At 48.1% G+C, this 21,954-nt stretch overlaps 1 protein-coding gene across 1 annotated transcript in view; it reads right to left on the reverse strand.

The window, feature by feature from the left end:
• The window catches only part of plekhh3 (pleckstrin homology, MyTH4 and FERM domain containing H3), a 29,163-nt gene extending 9,344 nt beyond the window's left edge, over window positions 1–19,819 (reverse strand). The window contains exons 1-6 of the mRNA XM_083676478.1: window positions 19,207–19,819; window positions 13,908–13,963; window positions 5,914–6,008; window positions 2,669–2,851; window positions 943–1,100; window positions 523–547 (exon numbers count right to left, since the gene is read on the reverse strand). Of these exons, the coding sequence (XP_083532604.1) occupies window positions 523–547; window positions 943–1,100; window positions 2,669–2,851; window positions 5,914–6,008; window positions 13,908–13,963; window positions 19,207–19,341 (652 nt within the window). The 5' untranslated portion in view covers window positions 19,342–19,819. The remainder of the gene's footprint in view (window positions 1–522; window positions 548–942; window positions 1,101–2,668; window positions 2,852–5,913; window positions 6,009–13,907; window positions 13,964–19,206) is intronic.
• Between the last annotated feature and the right edge of the window lie 2,135 nt (window positions 19,820–21,954).

Here is a 21,954-nt window from a genome sequence, read left to right on the forward strand (position 1 = left end):
TTGCATACAGAATGTGAGAAGGACAGCTCACACACACACACACACACACACACACACACACACACACACACACACACACACACACACACACACACACACACACACACACACACACACACACACACACAGAATAGCTAACAAGCATATGACTACCAAGCCGTTGGCGTGAAACCTCGTTGGATTCCAAAGTGATGGCAGTATGAGGTCTGAGTGTTTCTCTCTTACTTTAACTTGGTGATGATGGATGTGATCATGCTTTAAAAATAGAGGAGATGCTGTCACACACACACACACACACACACACACACATACACACATACACACATACACGCACGCGCACGCGCGCACGCACGCACGCACGCACACGCACACACACACACACACACACACACACACACACACACACACAAACACACACACACGTAAGTGAATGGGATTTAAGTACTGTATATGCTGTAGGGAAAATGTCTGTTTTTGAGTTGTGAGTGTGGGCTCAGGGTGACAGTCAGCCAGAAATAACACGTTGAAACTGAGAGCAGGACTTCCCCTTGGTTACAGAAAAGTGATTCTAAATCATCTAAACACCCAGTCACCCACCTATTGTGTGCGCGCGGTTTGCATCCAAATATGACGCCTTGCACGCCCCTTTTCTTCTCTTTTCCCTTTGCCCCTAAAAATGTAATGATCCCTAAAATAGTTTGAAGGAATAAGATGAGGTAATACACCAGAGAAAGAAACAACAGTTGGATAGATGGAGGAAACTTTGGACTCTCAGCCCAGTGTGTCCGTGTGGTTGCCATGGCTACAGAGCGGGTGGCTAATGTGCGTAGCTACTGCCTGTGCTTGGTGACCCTTGTCATGGGTGGTTTGGCAGTGGCCAGGCCAGATGTGTGTGTGTGTGTGTGTGTGTGTGTGAGAGAGAGAGAGAGAGTCAGGGCTCACCTCGATGTCTCTGATCAGGAGCTGGGTGGGGGTCTCCACAGGTGCTTTACTGTCGATGACTTTCTGAACAGCACAGGCCCAGTGCACGGCCTCGTTGAAGTGCTTGGTGTACAGCCTGTAGCAGTGCTTACGCCCATACACTGTGATGCTCCAGTAGCCTACAACACACACACACACACACACACACGATCACAGTCAGCATAAAGACTGGTTTTATACATATGAAACATTTCAACTTTAGTGGTCACAAAAATGAAGATTTCTAAAGAGACAAATAGTCTCACGTCGAAGCATATGATATATAGAATGAACTCTTGATATAAAATAGCAACAAAGGAATGTTCAGTGGAGACTGGGTCATGCCATCGTGCGGTTTTAGTAAATAAGGAAATCTGCTCCACTCTCCCTCTCATGTGGTCTGGACATGGGACACTCTGCATTTCTGACATGACTCCTGCTCACACACTTCCTCTCCCGCTTCCTCTCAGGGATCAAAGGTCAACCAGAGTGGGGCTTCTGACATCTGCATACTTACTAAACCCAAACCAAACCACAACGATGACACAGCACAGTCGGGACAGAAAAGTGCTAAAAAACCAAACAAACAAAGCCTTGCCTTCCTCTGTATCTCTTCTGACACAACCTGTTAAACAAGCACACAAATCTTCGTCTTTTTTTTTTTTTTTTTGGGAACACAGGAAGTACAGCCTTATGCGCGCCATGGACCGCATGAACCTGTCTACGTGATTTGGCAACGGATTTGTCATTGTTTTTTCGCTTTTCAGGGAAGTTCAAATGCCAAGTGAGGCTAAAGCATGTTCTAGTACAAGTGAGATAATGGCATGATAACATAATGCCCAGCTTGACCCCATTCACTGATATTTCTGGAGTGAGAAGACAAGGGGAAAGGGAGAGGTGGAGTTGATTAACCCCTGAGAGGGGAACTAGTATTGTACAGCAGGGAGAGAGGGAGGAAGAAGCCATTTTTCATACTTCTCTTTTGTGGCTTTTGTCCATGGCTTACATCGCTAATTCAGTTGTGAAGCAGCAGTAAAACACACGACAAAGCCCCCGTTGAGAGTACACACACACACACACACTTCTCTCTAGGAAAGTCCCAGGGTAGATTAAGTTATTATGGGGAATGTTTGGGTTTGGATTTTTTTTTTTTTTCTTCAAGGTATTAAGTGGTTGGCTGCCTACCAGGGTACAATCCCATCCCCATAGGCACAGAGGGCGCCATGTGGGAGTAACAGAGAGACTCCTGGGCCTAGTCATCCCTCTTTTATCTCTCCTTCTCTTCCCACAAAACAAAGGCCTTTCATCTTTATTCCCTCTCTCATTTCTGGCTTCCCTCAGAACCTAGAGGGTCATGCTGATTACTCAGAACAGTATCCTCCAGAGATTCCCTGTGTTCTGGAGAAAAACAAAGCCGGGATTTCCAAAGGTTCCCCCCCGTGTGATGTGTCACAGGGAACTGAGAGAAGACCACAAATCCTCATTTATACTAAATACCTACTGGAACAGCTATGAAAGGGGATGTAGCAGTGTATGAGTCAGTGTGTGTCAGATAGTGTGTGTGTCTGTATGTGTGTATGTATGTGTGTGTGTGTCTGTATGTGTGTATGTATGTGTGTGTGTGTCTGTATGTGTGTATGTATGTGTGTGTGTGTCTGTATGTGTGTGTGTGTGTGTGTCTGTATGTGTGTGTGTGAGTGTTCCTCACCAATCTCTTTGTAGGTCTGCTTGTCTGGCCAGATGACGGTGCAGAGGCTGGTCAGTACCAGAGTGCCCAGTCTGCGGGCTCCGCTCTCTGAGCTGCTGTAGTAGTCCAGGGAGTCCTGGCTCAGGACGAACCAGTAGCGCCGTTGCTTGATCCATCCTCCACGCACTTCCCGGAACAGCCAGCCTGAAGACACACACACACACACTATTTAACCTACTCTGAAGCAAAGCATTACTGCCACATGTACATGTTGTGAGAAAAGGTTAGATTTGACCATGCAAGAAAAGAGAAGGACCCCTGACTTGTAATTGACCGTTAAGTCGTTGCAGTCTGCGAGTGAAAGTGTGTGTCGTGTTGGGGTGAATTTTGCGGTTAATTAGGCTGTGCTAAACATAATCAAGAATCTAACAGACGGAAAAAATGGCTATATAACATACGTAGCAGGTTAAAAATAACACCAGCTAATGGCAGCTACAGACATGAAGGCCTGTGGCCCACCGGGATGATTACAGCTTTTTAAAACGCCGAAAAGAGGGAAAAGGGAGAGGTTGGAGCTGGTGCAGCAGGAAGAGAGCTGAGAGAGGGAGGTAGTGATCTTTCATTAACGCCGAGGGAGAGAGACCATCAGCTCAGTTTCTCAAGAGAGGCGGAGAGAGAGAGAGAGAGAGAGAGAAGCAGACACGTTCTCCTGGCCAGGTTTTGCTCTTTCACCGCCACACGAGCATGGCCCTCGAAGCTGTTCTACTGTACTCAGCTCCACATGAGGGGTTACGGTGCTCCGCACGTCCGGGGGGGAGGGCTGCTCCGCTGTTCCCAAACACCAGACTCTGAGCACACCACACACTAAACTATGCGTGCAAATTGTTCCCTATAAATATTTAATCTCACAGAGGATAAATAAGCAGTGTTGGCGGAGCATGTGGCCAGGCGCTGCCCAGAGAGAGAGAGAGTGAGAGAAAGAGAGAGAGAGAGAAAGAGAGAGAGAGATAGCAGGCCTGGTCAGAGGTCAGAGTTCACGGCAAGGGCTGATGGAGAGGCTGGCAATGGGCCAAGGCAGGCCACCTGGCCCAGGGTAGGGTAGGGGGTGGGGGCCGGGGTGAGGGTGGTGGTTATATGGCAATCTGCCAGCGGTGGTGTGTGTGTGTGTGTGTGTGTGTGTGTGTGTGTGTGTTTATAGGAACAGTTATGCCATGTACCTTCAGCTACCTTCTGAGAATGGCTCTGACGCCAAGCCAGCGTCACAGCTTCCTCTGTGGTTAGCAAGCTGCATGCCACCTGTCAGCTCCCCCTCGCTTTCCCTACATCTTTTCCCGCCCGCTCTCTCAGTCATTCCCTCTTTCCCTTCCTTTCATCTCCTCCACCCCTTCTCCCTGCTTCAATGTGGTTTTCCCAGGGAACTTGCACATGCAGCGCCCCTCCTGCCGCTGTACCATCCCCCAAATTAAAACCCAACACTGGAGGAGGAGGGTGGGGGGGGGGGGGGGGGGGCAGTGTAAGAGTCTACACACTCACGCCATGTTTCCTCTTTCAGAGTGGGTCTATATGATATAAGTGGCGGCCTTGAACACACTATAAATCCACCCGATATAGACCAGAGCAGACAAGCATAAAAACCCCAAATGAATAAATAAAAGCTATGACAGGCTGGAGGGGGTGGAAGAGAGGCTGGAGGGGGTGGAAGAGAGGCTGGAGGGGGTAGAAGAGAGGCTGGAGGGGGTGGAAGACAGGCTGGAGGGGGTGGAAGAGAGGCTGGCTGGTTAGTAAGAGAGAGCTTGACACCTTTGTCACTCACACAGGATGTCCTGGCTGCAGCTGCTCTTTTTGGGAGAGTGAGATAGGAGGACAGTGAGAGAGAGAGAGAGAGAGAGAGGGAACCAGAGTCCCGGGACCCCCGGCATCCCTCTCCCCTCCCCCCATGGCCCTCCATCTGGATCCCATCTCACTGGCCTGCTAATGCCTCCCCTGAGGGCCATGGCTTGCGCTTAATTGGTTTCATTTGTGACCTCTGACCCCAAACATCTCTCTCTCTCTCTCTCTCTCTCTCTTGTTTGTTCTGAGGATTTGAGGGAGATTAAAAAGATCTACGATAACAAGCAGCCTTCTATCTTGGGCTAGAGCTTCAATCATAGAGGTAGAACAGAATGTGGCTTCAATGCCATGATGAAACAGGCTATACAGAATTATACAATGCAGACTGCATCTCTGCGGCGTAGCGTGTACACTGCTCATCACTCCAAATCACGATTCAGTTTCACTATGAATCAATAGAGAGGAAATCCAAAGATCTAGGCCTACTGTCACGTCATCCTGTCTGTGTGTGTGTGTGTGTGTGTGTGTGTGTGTGCGTGTCTAATCTCTGTCTCTGCAGGGTTGGTGACCTATTTTAGAAAAGCCAGGCCACACTGGGCCCCAGTTGCCTCAGGATGTCCCCCATTGAAAACCACACCAAAGCAGGGGACATCCCTTAATGGAGGACGCTATTGAAAACAAATCTGTGCACAACAAGGGCCGAGGAGAAAGAAGAGAGATTTGTGATGTCCCGGAGCATCGTACAGCGGCGGTGGCGGTGGCGGCGGCGGAGGAGGCGACCCACATGAAGAGCAGAAATCCTGAGCCTTGACCCTGTCCCAAGGGAAGTAGCCGTCCTCCGTTTGGGGAGGAATGTGCCCCCCTAACCCCCCCCCCACCCTCAGACAGCAGGGGACAGAGAGGGTGAGGGGGGGGGGGGGGGGTGCTGCTGCTAGCCAGGGGTTGCATGGTAACTGCTGTCAGAATTAGCCGATCAGGCTGCCGCCATCCCAAAGAGGACGTAACTTATCCAGGCCCTGGCATTTTACTGCACCGTTTCGGTAGCAGGAAAATCACACATGAATAGCCTATGAGATCATTCCTCACAAGCATCAGGCACGCAGGCTCCTAATGCTGATGGTCATCATTACATGAACACAGAGCAGAGTGGCTAGCCAAGGAGCTGGTCTGTGGACCACATGTGTTCAGCCAACTAGAGTACAGTACAGTACAGTACAGTCCAGTCCAGTACAGACCAGTACAGTCCTAGAGAGTACGGTGGTGTGAAAAGCCTATATCAGAGAGGAGTAATGACATGCACTGAGATAAAGCTTGTTAACGCTGTCAAATGATTAAACCCCTTCATCAGACATTCTGTTATTACTGTTACATGCAGTGGACTCAGAAGACAGCAGGCACACAACCCCAGTGGGGAAGGATGGTGAGTTGGGTCTTACCTTTTACGAGCAGCTCGGGGTCTTCCTCCAGGCCCATCTTACTCTTCTCTATGATCAGACTCTTCATCTCCTCAGGAACCTCTGACAGACTGTGTCTGTGAGAGAGAGAGAGAGAGAGAGAGAATGTAAATAACCCTGTTTCCTCTCACCACATAATACACCCTCACAGCTACCCCCCTCACCCCAATACCCCATTGGCTCTCACATGGTGGGTGACCCCCCCCCACCACCCTCTTTGAGTGACTCTGCCAACCATAAGCCTTTCTGACACCCTATGTGAGAGAGGGACAGGTTGAAGTGCTGTGAATATCTCTCCTCTTGCGTCCTGCGTCCTCCCTCTCTCCCTCTCTCCCTCCCTCCCTCCCTCCCTCCCTCCCCAGCTGCACACATACCACGCCACTGTGGACAGCTCATCTCTTTTTATCGGTTTGGCTGGCGGGCTGAACAAGGACTGAAAATAAACGTGACAGAGCGACGCCGGACTGACTCACAGCCAGCCAGCCAGCCAGCCAGCCAGCCAGCCAACTCATACCAGCCAGCCAGCCAGCCAGCCCACACCAGCCAGCCAGCCAGCCAGCCCACACCAGCCAGCCAGCCAGCCAGCCAGCCAACTCATACCAGCCAGCCAGCCAACTCACACCAGCCAGCCAGCCAGCCAGCCAGCCAGCCAGCCAGCCAGCCAGCCAGCCCACACCAGCCAGCCAGCCAACTCATACCAGCCAGCCAACTCATACCAGCCAGCCAGCCAACTCACACCAGCCAGCCAGCCAGCCAGCCAGCTCATACCAGCCAGCCAGCCAGCCAGCCCACACCAGCCAGCCAGCCAGCCAACTCATACCAGCCAGCCAGCCAACTCACACCAGCCAGCCAGCCAGCCCACGCCAGCCAGCCAGCCAGCCCACGCCAGCCAGCCAGCCAAATCACACCAGCCAGCCAGCCCACGCCAGCCAGCCAGCCAGCCAGTCAGCCAGCCAGCCCACGCCAGCCTAGGGAGGATTGCAAGGGGAGTTCAAGAGGTCACACACTGTCATCATTAAAACCCATGACTAACATCCCAAACATCTGTATATATCGTGTTCAACTGCTTCACTTTTGTGGCATGAGGGTCACCGTCGAGTCACTGGCACTGTAAGAAAACATCAACAAAACGACAACAAGACAACACACCACCATATGTTGTCATGGTAAAGCAGGTGGCATTGAGACATCTGGTCAGGCAATGTTTTGGACGACTGACAGCTTGTTATCTCGAGCCAAGCCCCATTTCCATCCCATTAGATTGTTTAGAAGAGTTTTATCTACTCTCATTTATTTATCTAATTACACGTTTATTTTCTCTATTTCCTGCAGTTTAACTAGCGTGAGAGGTATGAGGGACAAAAGCCCCCTTCCTTCCTCCCCTTCCCCTCCCCTCTCCTCTGGAAACTCTTCTCAGGAAATGACTTGTGGCCACGCTCCATCACCATGCCGCAGTTGTTCTCTCTTAGTTACCGTTCCTCTGGGCTGCTGATTTATGGGTATTATTGATCACTGATGATCCTGGATGCTAGGCAGACACAATCAATGAGTCTGCATATAATCTGCCTTATTCAACTCCACTTACATGACTGTGCTGACTGTTTCCTGTCTGTACAGCTATCAAGTGGACCCTTGTGTCAAGATGTTTTTCTGTGTGTTACAGACTGTACTTGTTTGGCTATGCTGTATATTACGGGCGGGTGTACATAAGTGTACATAAGTTTGCGTGCGTACAGTATCAGACTCACAGTCAGTGATCCCTGTGGATTTGCTTCAGTCTCTAAATTGAGCGAATTCTCAGACACAGTGAGAAACTCTACACCTGACTGACCCTTCTGCCACTCCACTGAGGGACTGTGTGTGTGTGTGTGTGTGTGTGTGTGTGTGTGTGTGTGTGTGTGTGTGTCTACGTGTGTCCCTGATACCCGGCATCATCAGAGTCAGAGCAAGAGCGAGAAAGAGTAGGTCATATCTGTGTCACACGATACCCAGCCTAGGTCCTTGGCTAAGCCAACAGCATTCAACCAGTACCGCCACTAGCCCATTCCTATACAATGCATGTAAGCATCCCTCTTAAAAGCATCAAAATACATCAAGAAATCTGAGGACACCTCTTTTTTGAGGCTGTTAATAACCCTTGATACAGAAACAGATAGACATGCAGACAGACCTATATGCAGCCCTTTAAACTGAGAACTCAAGAGACAGATGGGGATTTTGATCTATAGAAAACTCTTAACACAGCTAAGGAATAGTGTACCGGTATGTGGAGGGACTTTATATCAAAGCCTAGGATCATTTTGTGCTATTGTCTGGATTAGGCTTGCGTCACAACTCTGAAGAGCGGTATAAACCAGTCTTGGAACTCAAGTTAGTTTTGGCCTTGCTCAAGGGCAATGTTTTCCTTCCAGGATTTGAACCAGCAATCTTGTAGCAATGTCATGAAATCGCTCAATTTCCTATGTTAAGCTATAGTCCATGACAATCCTGTAGAATAACATTCTGGGAGACATATCTGAAATAAATACCCTGAGAGAGAGAGAGAAAGAGAGAAAGAGAGAGAGAGAGAGAGAGAGAGAGGGGGGGAGGGAGAGAGGGGGAGGGAGAGAGAGAGAGAGAGAGAGAGAGAAAAGTGGAGGGAAGGAAAAGAAAGAAAAGAAAGCGGGGTGTGGGCCCAAACCGTCCTGTTGACCTTTTACTGTCCAAACAAGCCTGACCTTCAGCTTGAATGGGCCCTCGTAGAATCAGTGGAACCATCTGGGTCCCCAGGCCCCAGCTAATGTCTTGAACACAATCTCCAATTGTGACTGGTTGTAGACACAGGCACCACCACATCAAAGTCACATCAAATGCAGCACCACCACTCTTGAAAGAAGCCCAGATTCCATGAGTTTGGGAGGTATTGTGTGTATTACTGTACTGTACTGTGTGGGGGTAAAGTGAGTGTGAGAGTCTATGGCATTTTGGTGAACTTCTCTAATGAGGTTGTTTAATACATTCCTGCTATAAGTTATATAGCTATATAGCAATATCATGCTAGTCCCAGAGCATAAGACATAACACTATTCAAGAGTCTGGCAGACAACACATAGACAAATGTCCTATCATGCTACTCACTCTTACAGACCGACCAACACAGAGACCTAAAATAATGTTTCAACTCAGCTAGTTGTGAAAAGAGGGGCTATGAATGAATGGTGTGAACTAACTATCAAAGGGACCCTCCAAAGCCGGATGGGGCGAGGGGGGGGGGGGGGGGGGGGGACTGGCTTGTTTCATGGGAGAGAGCCTGGGTGGGTGGAGGGTAAAGGGGGTTCATGTAGTGCAGCTGGGGGCACATGTTGGCATAGTGACAGATGGGGCTCTGGGGTTTCCACAGCTGTCCAGCAGCCCCCTCTGCCCTCCCCCGACCCTCGCGTTCCCAGCAGCCCCCTCTGCCCTCCCCCGACCCCCTGCGTTCCCAGCAGCCCCTTCTGCCCGACCCCGACCCCCTGCGTTCCCAGCAGCCCCCTCTGCCCTCCCCCAACCCCCTGCGTTCCCAGCAGCCCCGGCAGTAGCCATGACAGAGGGGGCCTTGAGTACTGACTTCCTGTGGAGTGCAGGAAACAATTTGACACAGGGATTAGACAGCATGGTGGAGTGCAGAACCACCAAGGGAGGCTAGTGGAGGTAGAAATCAGAGGCCGGGCTCTGTAATGCATGGAATGGAATATGGAATATGGAATTCCTCATTCTAATGAGCCTGTCTTCTGATTTCTGGCTCCACCAGAATCACTCCAGACCAGACTTCTAATGTAATGAAATGGGAGAAAATCCGTAGTCAGTGGTGCAAAACTCAAAGACAAAGACTTGAAAGTTTTGTACAAGGTGGTATTTTATGTTGGAGAATTTAGTTCTAAGGATCAAAAGAGAAAAAAATAACCTAGAGGGGGGGGAGAGAGAAAATACCCTTGAGATTCTTTGTTTACGGAAGTGAATGGGAACACATGGAAAGCTTCTGCAGCCCAGATGGCATAAGTCTCCCTCTCCCTAAATCTCTTTCTTTATTTCTCTATATCTCTCCCTCTCCAATTCAGTCTCTCCACTGTGTAACACCAGCACACTAAGCAAAACCATCTGTTTGCCCCACATAAATGGGAAGCTAACAAAGAAAGAGAGAGAGAGGGAGGGAAGTCGAAAGTAAGAGAGAGAGAGGGGGGGGGACTGGGGAGTGAGATGGGGAGGAGACTGAGAGACAATAATCATAAGTGGGTGTATAATTAATTAAAATATATACAGAGCTGTGTGTATAGGCAGTGAGTATATTTGCCTCCGTTCAATATTCCATTTGATCACTGATCGTCACCAATAGCAGACTCTCAGTGGTCGGCTTTCACAATCTCACACTGGACTTTCACAATCGCTCCAAGCAGGAAGGAAACAATACACATATCAAATCCGTCTGAAGCGATACATTCACACATCATACACATGGATCCGAAGAAGAACAATATACATCACTATACATGTTGATATAAACAGACCAAATCATGAGCAGAGAGAGATAGTGCTTTCACAATAACTCTTTTAAAGCTGTGCAGAGAGCAGAGAGACTCAGCCAGACAGACTCGTGGTGACCACTGCAGCCGATGAGTAATTGATTTCAGTCAGGGTCAAATTAAGGCGCCGAGACGTTAATTAAAGCTAGAAACAGTGCCCTTGCTCTCGGCATTGGGAGGATCGCCGTAAAAGCCTGATTACAGTAATGTTCCAGCATACAAAGTGGATCCCCATGACCGTGATCGACGAGGTTGCCAGATCATAGCCCTCACACTCACGCAACCAGGGTTCTTTTACATCACGGTGACTGACACAGGAAGTTATGACATGGGAGTGGAGATTTGGATCAGAAGAGTCAAATGCCAGCATGGAGGGCAAGTTAGTGTGTAAAACATCTGCGTCACAAACAGCAATGAGCTCAACAAGGGGTCTCCATGCACAGCCCACCTTCACGCATGGCTCATATACATACACACACGCAACTGAAAGCAATGGAAACGACCCTGGTTTTATTAGACATCTGAACAAACACATGACCGACTGTCATAATACAGGATTCATACACAAACAGTGTAGTCTCTAGGGAGATCTTAAATACATACACCAGTGGAGGATGGCAGAGGTAGAAGTTGGAGGACAGGCTCATTTTAATGCATCAAATGGAATGAGGAATGGTATCAAACAAATGGTATCATTCTATGCATTACAATGAGCCCGTCCTCCGATTTCTACCTCCACCAGCCTCCTCTGACATACAGTAGGTAGTGCTATAGCACACAGTCTCCCAGTAAAAGCCCATCTTTCTGTCATGTCCCCGCCCCCCTCCCCAGCGTGACTGGGCCTCCGCTAGGGACTGAGCTGGTGGGAAAATGGGAATGTGGTGATTAAGAGTGGGCCTATATGACCTCCCAGCTAAAAATACGCTGTTTACTCAAGACCACTGCCAAAGAATTCTGGACTAGGCAGAGGGGAGAGCAAAATCGTGTTTTCAGGGGGAACCAACCACAGAGAAAGAAAGAGAGGGGGGGGGGGAGGGGGTACAGGGAGGGGGAGGGGGAGAGGGGACAGGAAGTGTGAGTGTGCGTGAGTTTTCAGAGTGAGTGATTCTGTGTGCGTGTAAAGCAAGGATTGCCTTGAGGGGAGGGAAATAATGCTTTTTCAAGAGCTTGAATAGAGTCTATATAATATAGGCTGGGTAAACCGTATATCTTGGCATGTCAAATAAATAAATCTGTCCTGGTTAGATTAGTATGGAAAGCTGACATAACAGCTCTTGGGTCTGGTCTGCTCCCCCCTACCCCCCCCCCCACCCCCCTCCCCAAACACACAGACACACACCCACACCCTTTCGAAAGACGCTCTGGAACACAGAGTCTCATTCAGCCATTATTGTCTGGCTTCCTACATCAACAGTCATGTACTTGACACGGAAGGAGCGTGTCATGACAAAGAGAGGAGAGGAGAGGAGAAAGAGAGGAGGGAGGGAGAGAGAGAGAGAGAGAGAGAGAGAGAAAGGGTTGGGCAACAGAGCAAGAGCAGCTCTCAGTGGGTCCAATGTGCTCCCTCCTGTACAGTGTGTCCTCTGGCCCGCCACTCTCTTCTCCATCTCTGGCCTGCCACTCTAGGCTGCCAAAGAGGAGCTCAGATGAAGCAAGAGTGAAACGTCAGAATGAAAAGAAATAGCGATGATATAAGACAAGGGAACTGTCTGACTTGCACCTTGAGGCCAGAGGGGCATTTCAGAGAGCCGCCAGCCAGCTGGCCGGCCCTGGCAGACTGTCACAGCCGCCTGTCACACCTGGGCCTGCGGACGCTGCATGCTGGGACGTCTTTCACAGACACCACGGTCGAGCTGCTACCGGAGGCTATGTAACAACAGAGAGGAACAAACTACCTTTTAGACGTACGTGCCTTCCCCTCCCACACACTCCTGTGGTTAGCTTGGCTGAGGTACCGCCACAGAGACAGGTCCTGCCACCTCAGCGGAGCGTAACCACAGGTCTGGTCGGCACGACACACTCCGGACGTGTGAATACTCACCCGTACGGTACGCCCACCCACTTGCCCTGAGGGAACTGTCAAACCACACAGAACCTGTTCCACGTGAAGCCCGAGGGAACGGAGGAGCGGGGAGGCTACAGTCAAGAGCACATGACTAATCACGCTCAGATAGCGCGGGCGGCCATTAAGCTATAAAACCTGACTACTTAAGAGATAAAAGATGGCAAACCCTCCCTATCCCTTCAGAACTGTGATTCACTTGTGTTTGATGTCCACTACTTTTGTGTAAACTCAATGGGCCATTAAAGAACTAGGCGAAATCGATCAGAGGTATCCATCGGTTACCATTACGTCCCTGAGTGTCTCCTTCCCTCCTTGGATGGGCCGATGGGTGTGTCCAGTGACCAGGTAATGACTGTGTAGCAGGGTCCCTGATTCCCCCCCCTCTGTGTGATGATTACACACAGCCTTTTCACACACTCACTCCAAAACCTACCATAAGTCATGCATGTGACCCTGAGGCCAACGGCTCCCTCCCTACTCTTTGAAAGTGACGGAGACACACGCACGCACGCACGGACGCTCGTGCACACACACACACACACACACACACACACACACACACACACACACACACACACACACACACACACACACACACACACACACACACTGTATAATGGCCCATGCTAGCCACGCCCCTAAGGGTTGTGTTCCAGAAGTAAGACTGAGTCATCTAGTTTGTGCTTCAGGAGTCTGCACGTCCCGTCTGAGAGCCTGCCTCAGCCTCCTCAGCCCCCCCCCCCTCCCCCTCCAGTCACCATCCTGATTGAACTGTCCTCTTGTCGCTAGTGGTTGCAGTGTCTCTGCTGTTCATTCACTGAGTTAAATAAGTCTTTGAGAGGGCTGAGACAATGTGTGAGAGAGGGGAGGGAGTAGATGAGAGAGGGGGAGATAAGGATGTGATGTCATATAGCTAGGCTGGGGACTGAGATCACGGACACTCATATCCCCAGACAGGAACGACCACTGATACCGGTGGGGATCAGACAGAGTGTGTGTGCGTGTGCGTGTGCGTGGGCGTGTGCGTGTACATGTGCGTGTCTTATATTGCACCTGGGTGTGAGAGTCACCCAGTCTCTCATGCTGACACATTTCCTGGGAATCTAAGATGGTGGTAGTGTGTGTGCGTGCAAGGGCATGTGCATGTGCATGTGGTCAGGCGCATGAATCCTGTGGTGAGAAACCCCATGAGTACAACAGGCTCTGGAGAGGGAAGTGAAAGATAAAGAGAGTGTGTACAAGCCAATGAGGCCTCAGAGCTGTGAGGAGCATCTGATAGCAACAGAGAATACTGAACACACTTCCTAAAAGCAGTCGATACACAAAGGTGCACACAACCACAACCGCACGCACACACAAGAGGCCTGACTTACCCGTTTATCCTTTTGGTTGTGTGTGTCGGCTGAGAAACGGTCACTTCAAGTGGACCCTGTCAACAAACAGAGATATACATTTATTCTGTGCACAACATATGAACATCAAAAACACAAAATATAGTGTTTCTTCTTGTACCCTTATCTTGAGTCTGAATTAGAGATTCTACTAAATCTTACTGTCAGAGCCAACCAGGTCATGCTTCTTTCATCTCTTGTTCATTGATTGGTTAAACTGGACGGTGAGAGGCTGATGCAAATCTATTATAGCTGATGGATGTTCGAGCTGGATAACCCAGCAGCATTGATGGAGTTCAGGTGTCCCTCACTCGTTCAAGCTATTTGCATACTGCCTACAGTATCTCATGATACCTTAATGTCTGCTTTGCCCTTGAGTTGAAAGTGACAAGTCTTTCGATATTTTGGGTAACAGTTACTGGGTAGAATAGTAGACAAATGCTCCCAACAAAAACTAGGTTATTTCGCAGGTTGGACAAGGAGAGGCGACTGCTCCCCTTACAGGTCTACCTTCAGCACCCATGTTACAGTACAGTGAGCAGCCTTTCCTGGCAGTCACGGCACATAGCTGCTCTGCTCTTGTAATGGTTGGCTTTCACTTGCAAGGGTGAGCTGGTGGGGAGAAATATGGCATGCAAAACAGGCTCATTTAACATAGGAGCAGGGAACAGAGGATTCTTTTGTGCTTTAGCTGAATGCACCCCCACCAGCTAACCCCAAACCCTTTTATTTAGATCCAGTCGTTTCTGTGCAAAGGTTACTAGCAGAAAATATTCTTTGTGGTCTCTCTCCTATCGGACTCAGCTACACAACTTAGTTTCACTTCAGGTTTACTTTTACATCATTACATGAACACATAATGAGGAAATGAGGCCACCATGACTGTAATGCAGTGTATCCTCACCTTCTGCGAGAGAGCAAACAAAAGTAAGAGAGAGGGAAAGAGAGAGAGAGCAAAGCCACAGACAATCTGGGCCCATAAATGAGGGTGTAGACCTACTGCTGCTCTAACTGCAGTGATGATTAAGCAGAGGTTTATTTCCTGGAAAATCACAATGAAGGACCAACATTATTTCCCTGTATGTTTCCTCTTATGACTGTCTGTTCACACTTAACTGTGAGATGAGGGTGTCTGTTTGTGGTTTGGGAAAGAAACAGCTGGGCATCTATCAAAACAGTATCAGACTAAACAATTTAAAATCTAATCCAGGTGCCAAGTAACACTACTCTCTCCATCAACGTCTTAAGGGAAATGGGGTGCATCAAGTGACTACATAGATTGGAGTCCCCGCTAGGAGACAAGCTAAATCAAATTTCACGGTGGAACTTTTCATTCCAGGATGCCCCAGTGAAGCAGGAGGTGGAGAGGAGGTTTCCTTTTACAGTGCATGGGCCCTCAGGATTACTAACTTGACCTTGGAAAACCTCATCAGACCTTGTCTGTGTTCGAGTTGGACTGAGTCTCTGGGGCACTGTGTGTTTCTGTGGCCTGTGTTGTTGTCTCTAGGAGCCACAGCCTTGAGCGAAGCCCTGTGGCTGCCCCAGCCCAGCCCAGGGTTTTGGCCTACCTGAAACTCTATCCAGGTCAGCTCTGGGCCCCTCACAGAGTTCACAGACCACATTTTACTACTGGGCCTGCTAAGTATAGCCTAGGACTGGTTCTGCAAACACACATTGCATTTCTGAAAGTTAGAAAGAAAACCAAACTACTAATTTACAGTCTAGGATCTGCTTGAAGGGTTAAGGCAGACAGGCGGAGGCCAAATGAAAGAATAATGAAAGAAGGTGTGGATAATGAGAGTTAGTTAATGTTTAACCAGGGGAGAGGTACTGTAAATGTCAGACAAGCCCAACAGGAATGACTGAATAGTGTCGTAAAGCAATTTGTGAATGGAGCCCATGTCTCTCCCCAGCTCCTGGCTCTGGCCCTGTCTCTGTCATCCCTAAACTGTCTGGCCAAGTTCTGATCTCTAGCACACCAACGGAACGCATGCTATGTCTGAGGGAGACTACGGTCACACAACCGGTTTGGTTTTCATGTTTATTATCACTAGACTGCTTCATTTCGTCTGCAGGATCCCTCTTTCAAGTCATATTCCTGAGAATGACAAAAGAAGAGAACGAGGAGATTAAGGAGCAGGAACGGTGTGCAAATCAGAGTTCTGGCAGAGACAGTCCCACTGGAAGGGCAGGGGATGAATCATCCAGAGTGGAGCGGGGCGGGAAGGAGAGAGATGCTGTGATGTATTCGTTCCGTGGCTCACTTCCGCTCACCCCATGCCCCCCTATCCCTCCCTCCCTCCCTTCCCCCTCCCCCTGCAGGTCTCCTGGGAGGCTGAGTAACCAGGAGGAAATGCTTGGGCTCTGCCAACACCAGCCTGAGGACCAGATGTGTGGCCTGGAGGTGGTGAGGCCAGGACCGAACGGAAACCAAATATAAACCAACATACCGTAACACCTCTGAAGGCTCTTTTTTATTTTTTTTATTTATAAAGGGTGGCCAGAAGCACCGGTTAACGGGACCCACATTCGGCATGCCAGGACTGTGCCCGTTTGTTCCCGGTAACAGGACGCATTGCGGCACTCCGCACTGGCAGTTGCTGTGGGCACTTTGCCTGGTGGCAAATGCCTGGTGCCTGGTGGCAAACTTCACATCGTAGCAGAATGTAAAGTTTCAGTGGAAACATGGAAAGGAGGGAGAATGACGGATGTCCTCTCCTAAAATTAGTGCCCTGTCCCAACACTGGAGGCATTCAGCTCGGCCTGACTGTTTGGGCAGCTGTTAGAGAGCAGTTTCTTTGAATCTGGATTGTAAACATGCAGGGAAAGGTTCTGAACTGGCCTAGCTCTCTTCGAGCCAAGCCTGCACAAGCGTCAGAACTGACTCATGACTCTGACCTCAGCAGGAGCTCAGGCTGGGCATAACGTGTCACCCATGGCTTTGGTAATATGGTTGTTACGCATCACAGCCATTTTTGGCGGCATTGAGGAAAACGACATTGGAGATCGTGGTTAGGATTTTGGATGTGTCTAGAGTGGGAGACACCACCAGGCATGTGCGTTACTGTGGTCATCCCTGGCAGGAGCACGGCACATTTAATGGGCATTTCAGAGAAGACGTTCCAAAACACACACACACGGGGAGGTCTGACCTCCTGTCTGAAAGTGTGGCTTGTCAAATGCTGGACGTAATGGAGGACTCTGGATAAACAGTGGAAGTTCCCTTTGGGGCTTTCCCCAGGACTCATCATAGACCCCCACCCTTCAAACCACCATTAACACCATGGAAACCCAAGCACTGTAGTCCAAAGTCCTTACAGGTTCCAGAGAAAGCGTCGGGGCGCATCCCTATGGTGTCAGCCTAGTCTGGGTCATCTAAGGTCGAGGCTAATCGTTGGCTCAGCATGAAATATTGGCTGTGTAGCCTCTATCTAGCACTCATCGTGACATGAGTCAGGAGATACAGGATTTACAGCAGGCAGGAAATCAATAATCAATATCCTCAGGAACAACCATGTCCGGCTGCAGATACAGAGCCATAAAGTGGGATGTTACCGATAAAGGAAGGTATGACCATGCAATAGTCATGCCATCACCCATATCAGTTCATTTTAATATGGGGGGGGGGGGGGAGTAGATTACATTGAATAACAATAGAACAAGAGAAGTCACTCAGGCAACACTGTCAAAAAAATAAACATTATGGGCAGCTGAGGGAGAGAGAGAATGATAAGTAAAGAGAAAGAAAAAGTGAGGCAAAAATCCATCAGGTTAAGGTCCAACACAGCCTCTGGTGGGTGGCTGTATGTTTGAGGGGCTAGATAAGTTGCATCTTTTGGAGAAGGGTGTACAGAGGGAGGTGTGTGCCTGACTACCTACAGCCCACCAGGCTTCAGCCAGTAGGACAAGCTACCATAAACCTGCATTGATTGAGATAATGGAGAACTGTTTGGGTTGTTTTTAGCTACAACTGCAAGACAGATGGTCTATGATGATCAAGACAGGGATGTTTGCCAAGAGGAACAACTCTACACTGACACCTCTCTGGGTACCCCCTGAGCACCAGATGTTCCTCTTATCTTCAGTCCATTAGTACGGTATGACTTCTGCTAAGATAGTGAAGCCAGAAGATTTGCCTACCTCCAATCCAATGAAAACTCTGCGCAGTACTGAAATATTACGCTAATGTACCAACTGGCAGAGAGAAAGAGCATAAAGGAATGGATACTTGAAGTGATCATTTTCATAATTGGAGGTAGGCCTAATTATGAGTAGAGTTTTATGCTGGGCGTTTCAGTTAGTGTGGTGGAGGGAGACATGTTCAAACCACGTTCTTAATGAGGTTAGGCTGGAGGAGGTTATTGGTGGATGAAGCATGGGATGAATGCTGATGTTAATTGCTCAGCAATTCAGAAAAGATCATTGAAAAAGGGAACATCTAGAAACATTGAATTATAACCAGAGAACTAGCTGAGCTGCTGTCAAATTAAATATGTTGATGCGATAGGGACAATAAGCACATTGGGTCCTACATTTATGAGACGAGGTTCCCTCAATGCAGGGCAACAATGACCCCTCACAAGTTTGTGGACAATGCTGAACTCTCTCTGTGCCCGATCAGATGACTAACATTACAGAGAGGACAAGGCCACAGTCTTGTTTGAGATCGAGTGGACAGTGGCCAAACACACAGGATCGATTCAATTCAACTGTGCTTTATGGCTTGCATCACACTGTGGGATTGCTCAACATTACCCAGGTTTCAAAGACCAGGCCCTCCAAATGTAAACACAAACCTGAGCTCAAACACATTCAGTGTGTTCTGTATCCATGACAGTGGACTTGTATTGTAATGTTATGGAATAGATCACGTGGATAACCTGACATATCTCAAGACTGGGAAATAAATCAGTGAATGTATGTCAGCAAGATAATAGTTTGCACTTCATAATAAGGGTAACCTGACACAACCTTTACTGCAGAGCAAATAGGCTGATCATTCCTCTCTGACCATGTTTGCATATTACATACATCAAAATACAAGGCTCAATTCAATTCAAAGTAATGCTACCATCGGCGTCGTCAGACTGGTCCTGCACTAACTACAGTAACCCACTTTTCCTACAGTTTAATCGATAGCCAGTAACTGAACATCTGTTCACAAATGTGTGACAAGTCAGACTGCAAAACAAAACTTTCTAAAACAACGGAGGAAGTAATGGCAACATGATATATAAGACGTTATGCATGTGCATGCAGATGGCGAGTTCACTTTGCTTACCCGTCCGTTGCATGTCAAGTCGTCCTTATTGCGCAATTCAAAAGACTCTTCCTCTTCTTTCTCCCCATAGTCCCGTCCGAGCAAATTAAAGCCCTGCCTGCAGCACAAAAACCAACAAAATCCTTGCAAAGGCATTCAAATGGGATAAAGTTAGTTGTTTTCAACTACCCTGGTCCTGAAGTCAACATTCACACTCTGGCCTCTGGGGGAGTGCTGGACAAAACGTTTTCACAGTGCGTAAATCCAGAGTCGCGTGAGGATATGAACATCCAGGTTGGACACCCTCTCCATAGACCTCCGAGAGGGAAAAGATGAGGGACAGATGACAGTGAACAGTCTGACACTACAAGAGAATCATAGAAGCAATGCAAGAAAGAGTTAATATAAACTGAACTCGGTCAAAGTTGTCCGAATTTAGGCAGTGCACATTGCTACCATCCCCTCAAAATTCCAGTTGTTGCGTTGTCCTGACACCTTGCTCGCACACCGCAAATAGCCAACTAAGAAAATCCACTTTCCCTCGAAATACCAGCACTGGCTTAGACATGCGTACGCATGGTAAGAAATGGTCGTCAATATATAACAAAAACAAGAGCGAAACTCGAGTATTCGACTGTTTATTCCCTCTTTCTGTGTGGAAGTTAAAAGGCTTATTGCAACTGCGACTGACTTCACTTGAGTTTGAACAAAAGCATGCAAGATCTCAGACAGTGTTGAATGGGCGGAGCTCGAGCCGTCCCCTTAAGTCCAATGCGAAATGTCACCGGCTGAAGTGATACACGCCCAGAAAGACAAGCCCATCGTACACGCCCCTTCCACCGACAGACTTGTATTACATGCCTTTCTGATGCATACATGTATAAGATGGAAAGCATACATGAAAAAGATGGTCTATGACCATCATTCATTCACTTTTTTTTCATTCTTGAGAGCTATTAAAATCGTCAAGAAGAGTAGAGTGGAATCGCAATAGGAAATGCCTGAAACACCCTAACATGCCCACATAAAGGCTATGATGTGTATGTTTGTATCAAATAACTGTGTTGTTGCCTGATAATACGTGGTTAGTGCATGTGCATGTATTGTGTATGTTATATATATTTGTGTGTGTGTGTGTGTGTGTGTGTGTGTGTGTGTGTGTGTGTGTGTGTGTGTGTGTGTGTGCGTGTGCGTGCGTGCGTGCGTGCGTGTGTATGTGTGTGTGTGCTTGCGAATGTCGGGGAATATGCACACCCTTGCCCTCTGCAACGCATTACTGCCTCAATCGGAAGCAGATGGACTCTCTCCCTTTATTCCAGGAAACTTCCGTCAATATGACTCCAACTTTGGGAGAAGGTCATCACTAATAGAGAGAGCTCTTCCCAAATACCGGTTACAGAAATAAGCCTATGCCACTGTTTTGGCAAATTCTGAACCTGGTAAATATATGTAATCCTACTTATTTCCAGAGTGTATACTCAACTCAAGTTATTATATGAGAACTATCATTGGGTGCTTTAGCACCATGTATGATGATACTTTTTGTAAGTACACTAAAGTACACATTTAAGGACATGGCAAGTGTACTATTTGTAAATTTACTAAAGTACAGATTACATTACATGACAATAAAGTCATGTTTGTAAGTATAGTAAAGTACAATTTAAAGTACATTCAGTTCTAGTATAATTTTTGCAAGTATACTAAAGCACACATTTAAATTATACTTTGAGTAAGTAAACACAAGTACAAAGTCAGTACAACTTTAGTCTATTGCAAGTATGTCTAGAAAAACATGAATATACAGTATTTGAAATATTATTTATACTTGTAATCTATTTCAATACACTTAAGTATACTTTTTTCTCCTGCTTGGGCTCTCTCTGTCTCTCTTCTCTCTCTCTCTCTTTCCTTCTCTCTCACACACACACACACACACACACACACACACACACACACACACACACACACACACACACACACACACACCACACCACACACTCTTATATCCCTTTCCCCCTCTTGCACACACTCCTCCCCCACCTTTCCCTCTTCCACTTTGCTGAACATTCTGTAAAGGTGCAGTGGCAAGAGGCAGAGGGACTGGTGCTAAGTCCAAACACGTGATATCTCTCTCGACCCCTCGGCGCTCAATTTCATTTCTTCCTTAATATCCCTTCATTTCCCCTTCTCTGCCCTGTGCAAACCCCCCACCCCCCACGCATTCACATCAGTTAGCCAATATTAACTCATTCCTTACTGTACAGTATGTGTTTGCTTTTGGTTTATTCCCCACGAGTTGGTGCTGGTCTGGGGTTCACTTTCTACAGCTGGATGTGTATGGTCTCAGTTCAATTCCACATATACACACAGAGATGCCTGCACACACACACACACACACACACACACACACACACACACACACACACACCGAGTCCCCTCTGATTGCACTGTATCAACTGGTTGCAGCTCAATAAAAAATCGCATGAATGTCCCTGTTCTGCTGGTCTGTGCTCAGTGACATGGACCATAAGCTCTCGCTTCACCATTTGGCCAGCCTCAAACCTCAGGACAATGAGGGGGGAGGAGCTGCTCACTGTATTAGAATAACCATACCCTGAGTCAGACAGAGTGAGAGAATATAGTAGTATAAGAAGTGTGTGAAGTTTTTGTTTGTCTGTTGATCATGAGTATGAGGATGTCTACAGTATGTAGAGCTGTGCATTCAGACATTAGGAGTGGGGTTTTCTTTCCTCAGCTCCATGACTG

Source organism: Argentina silus (genome assembly GCF_951799395.1).
Source record: "Argentina silus genome assembly, chromosome: 9".
Classification (NCBI taxonomy): domain Eukaryota; kingdom Metazoa; phylum Chordata; class Actinopteri; order Argentiniformes; family Argentinidae; genus Argentina; species Argentina silus.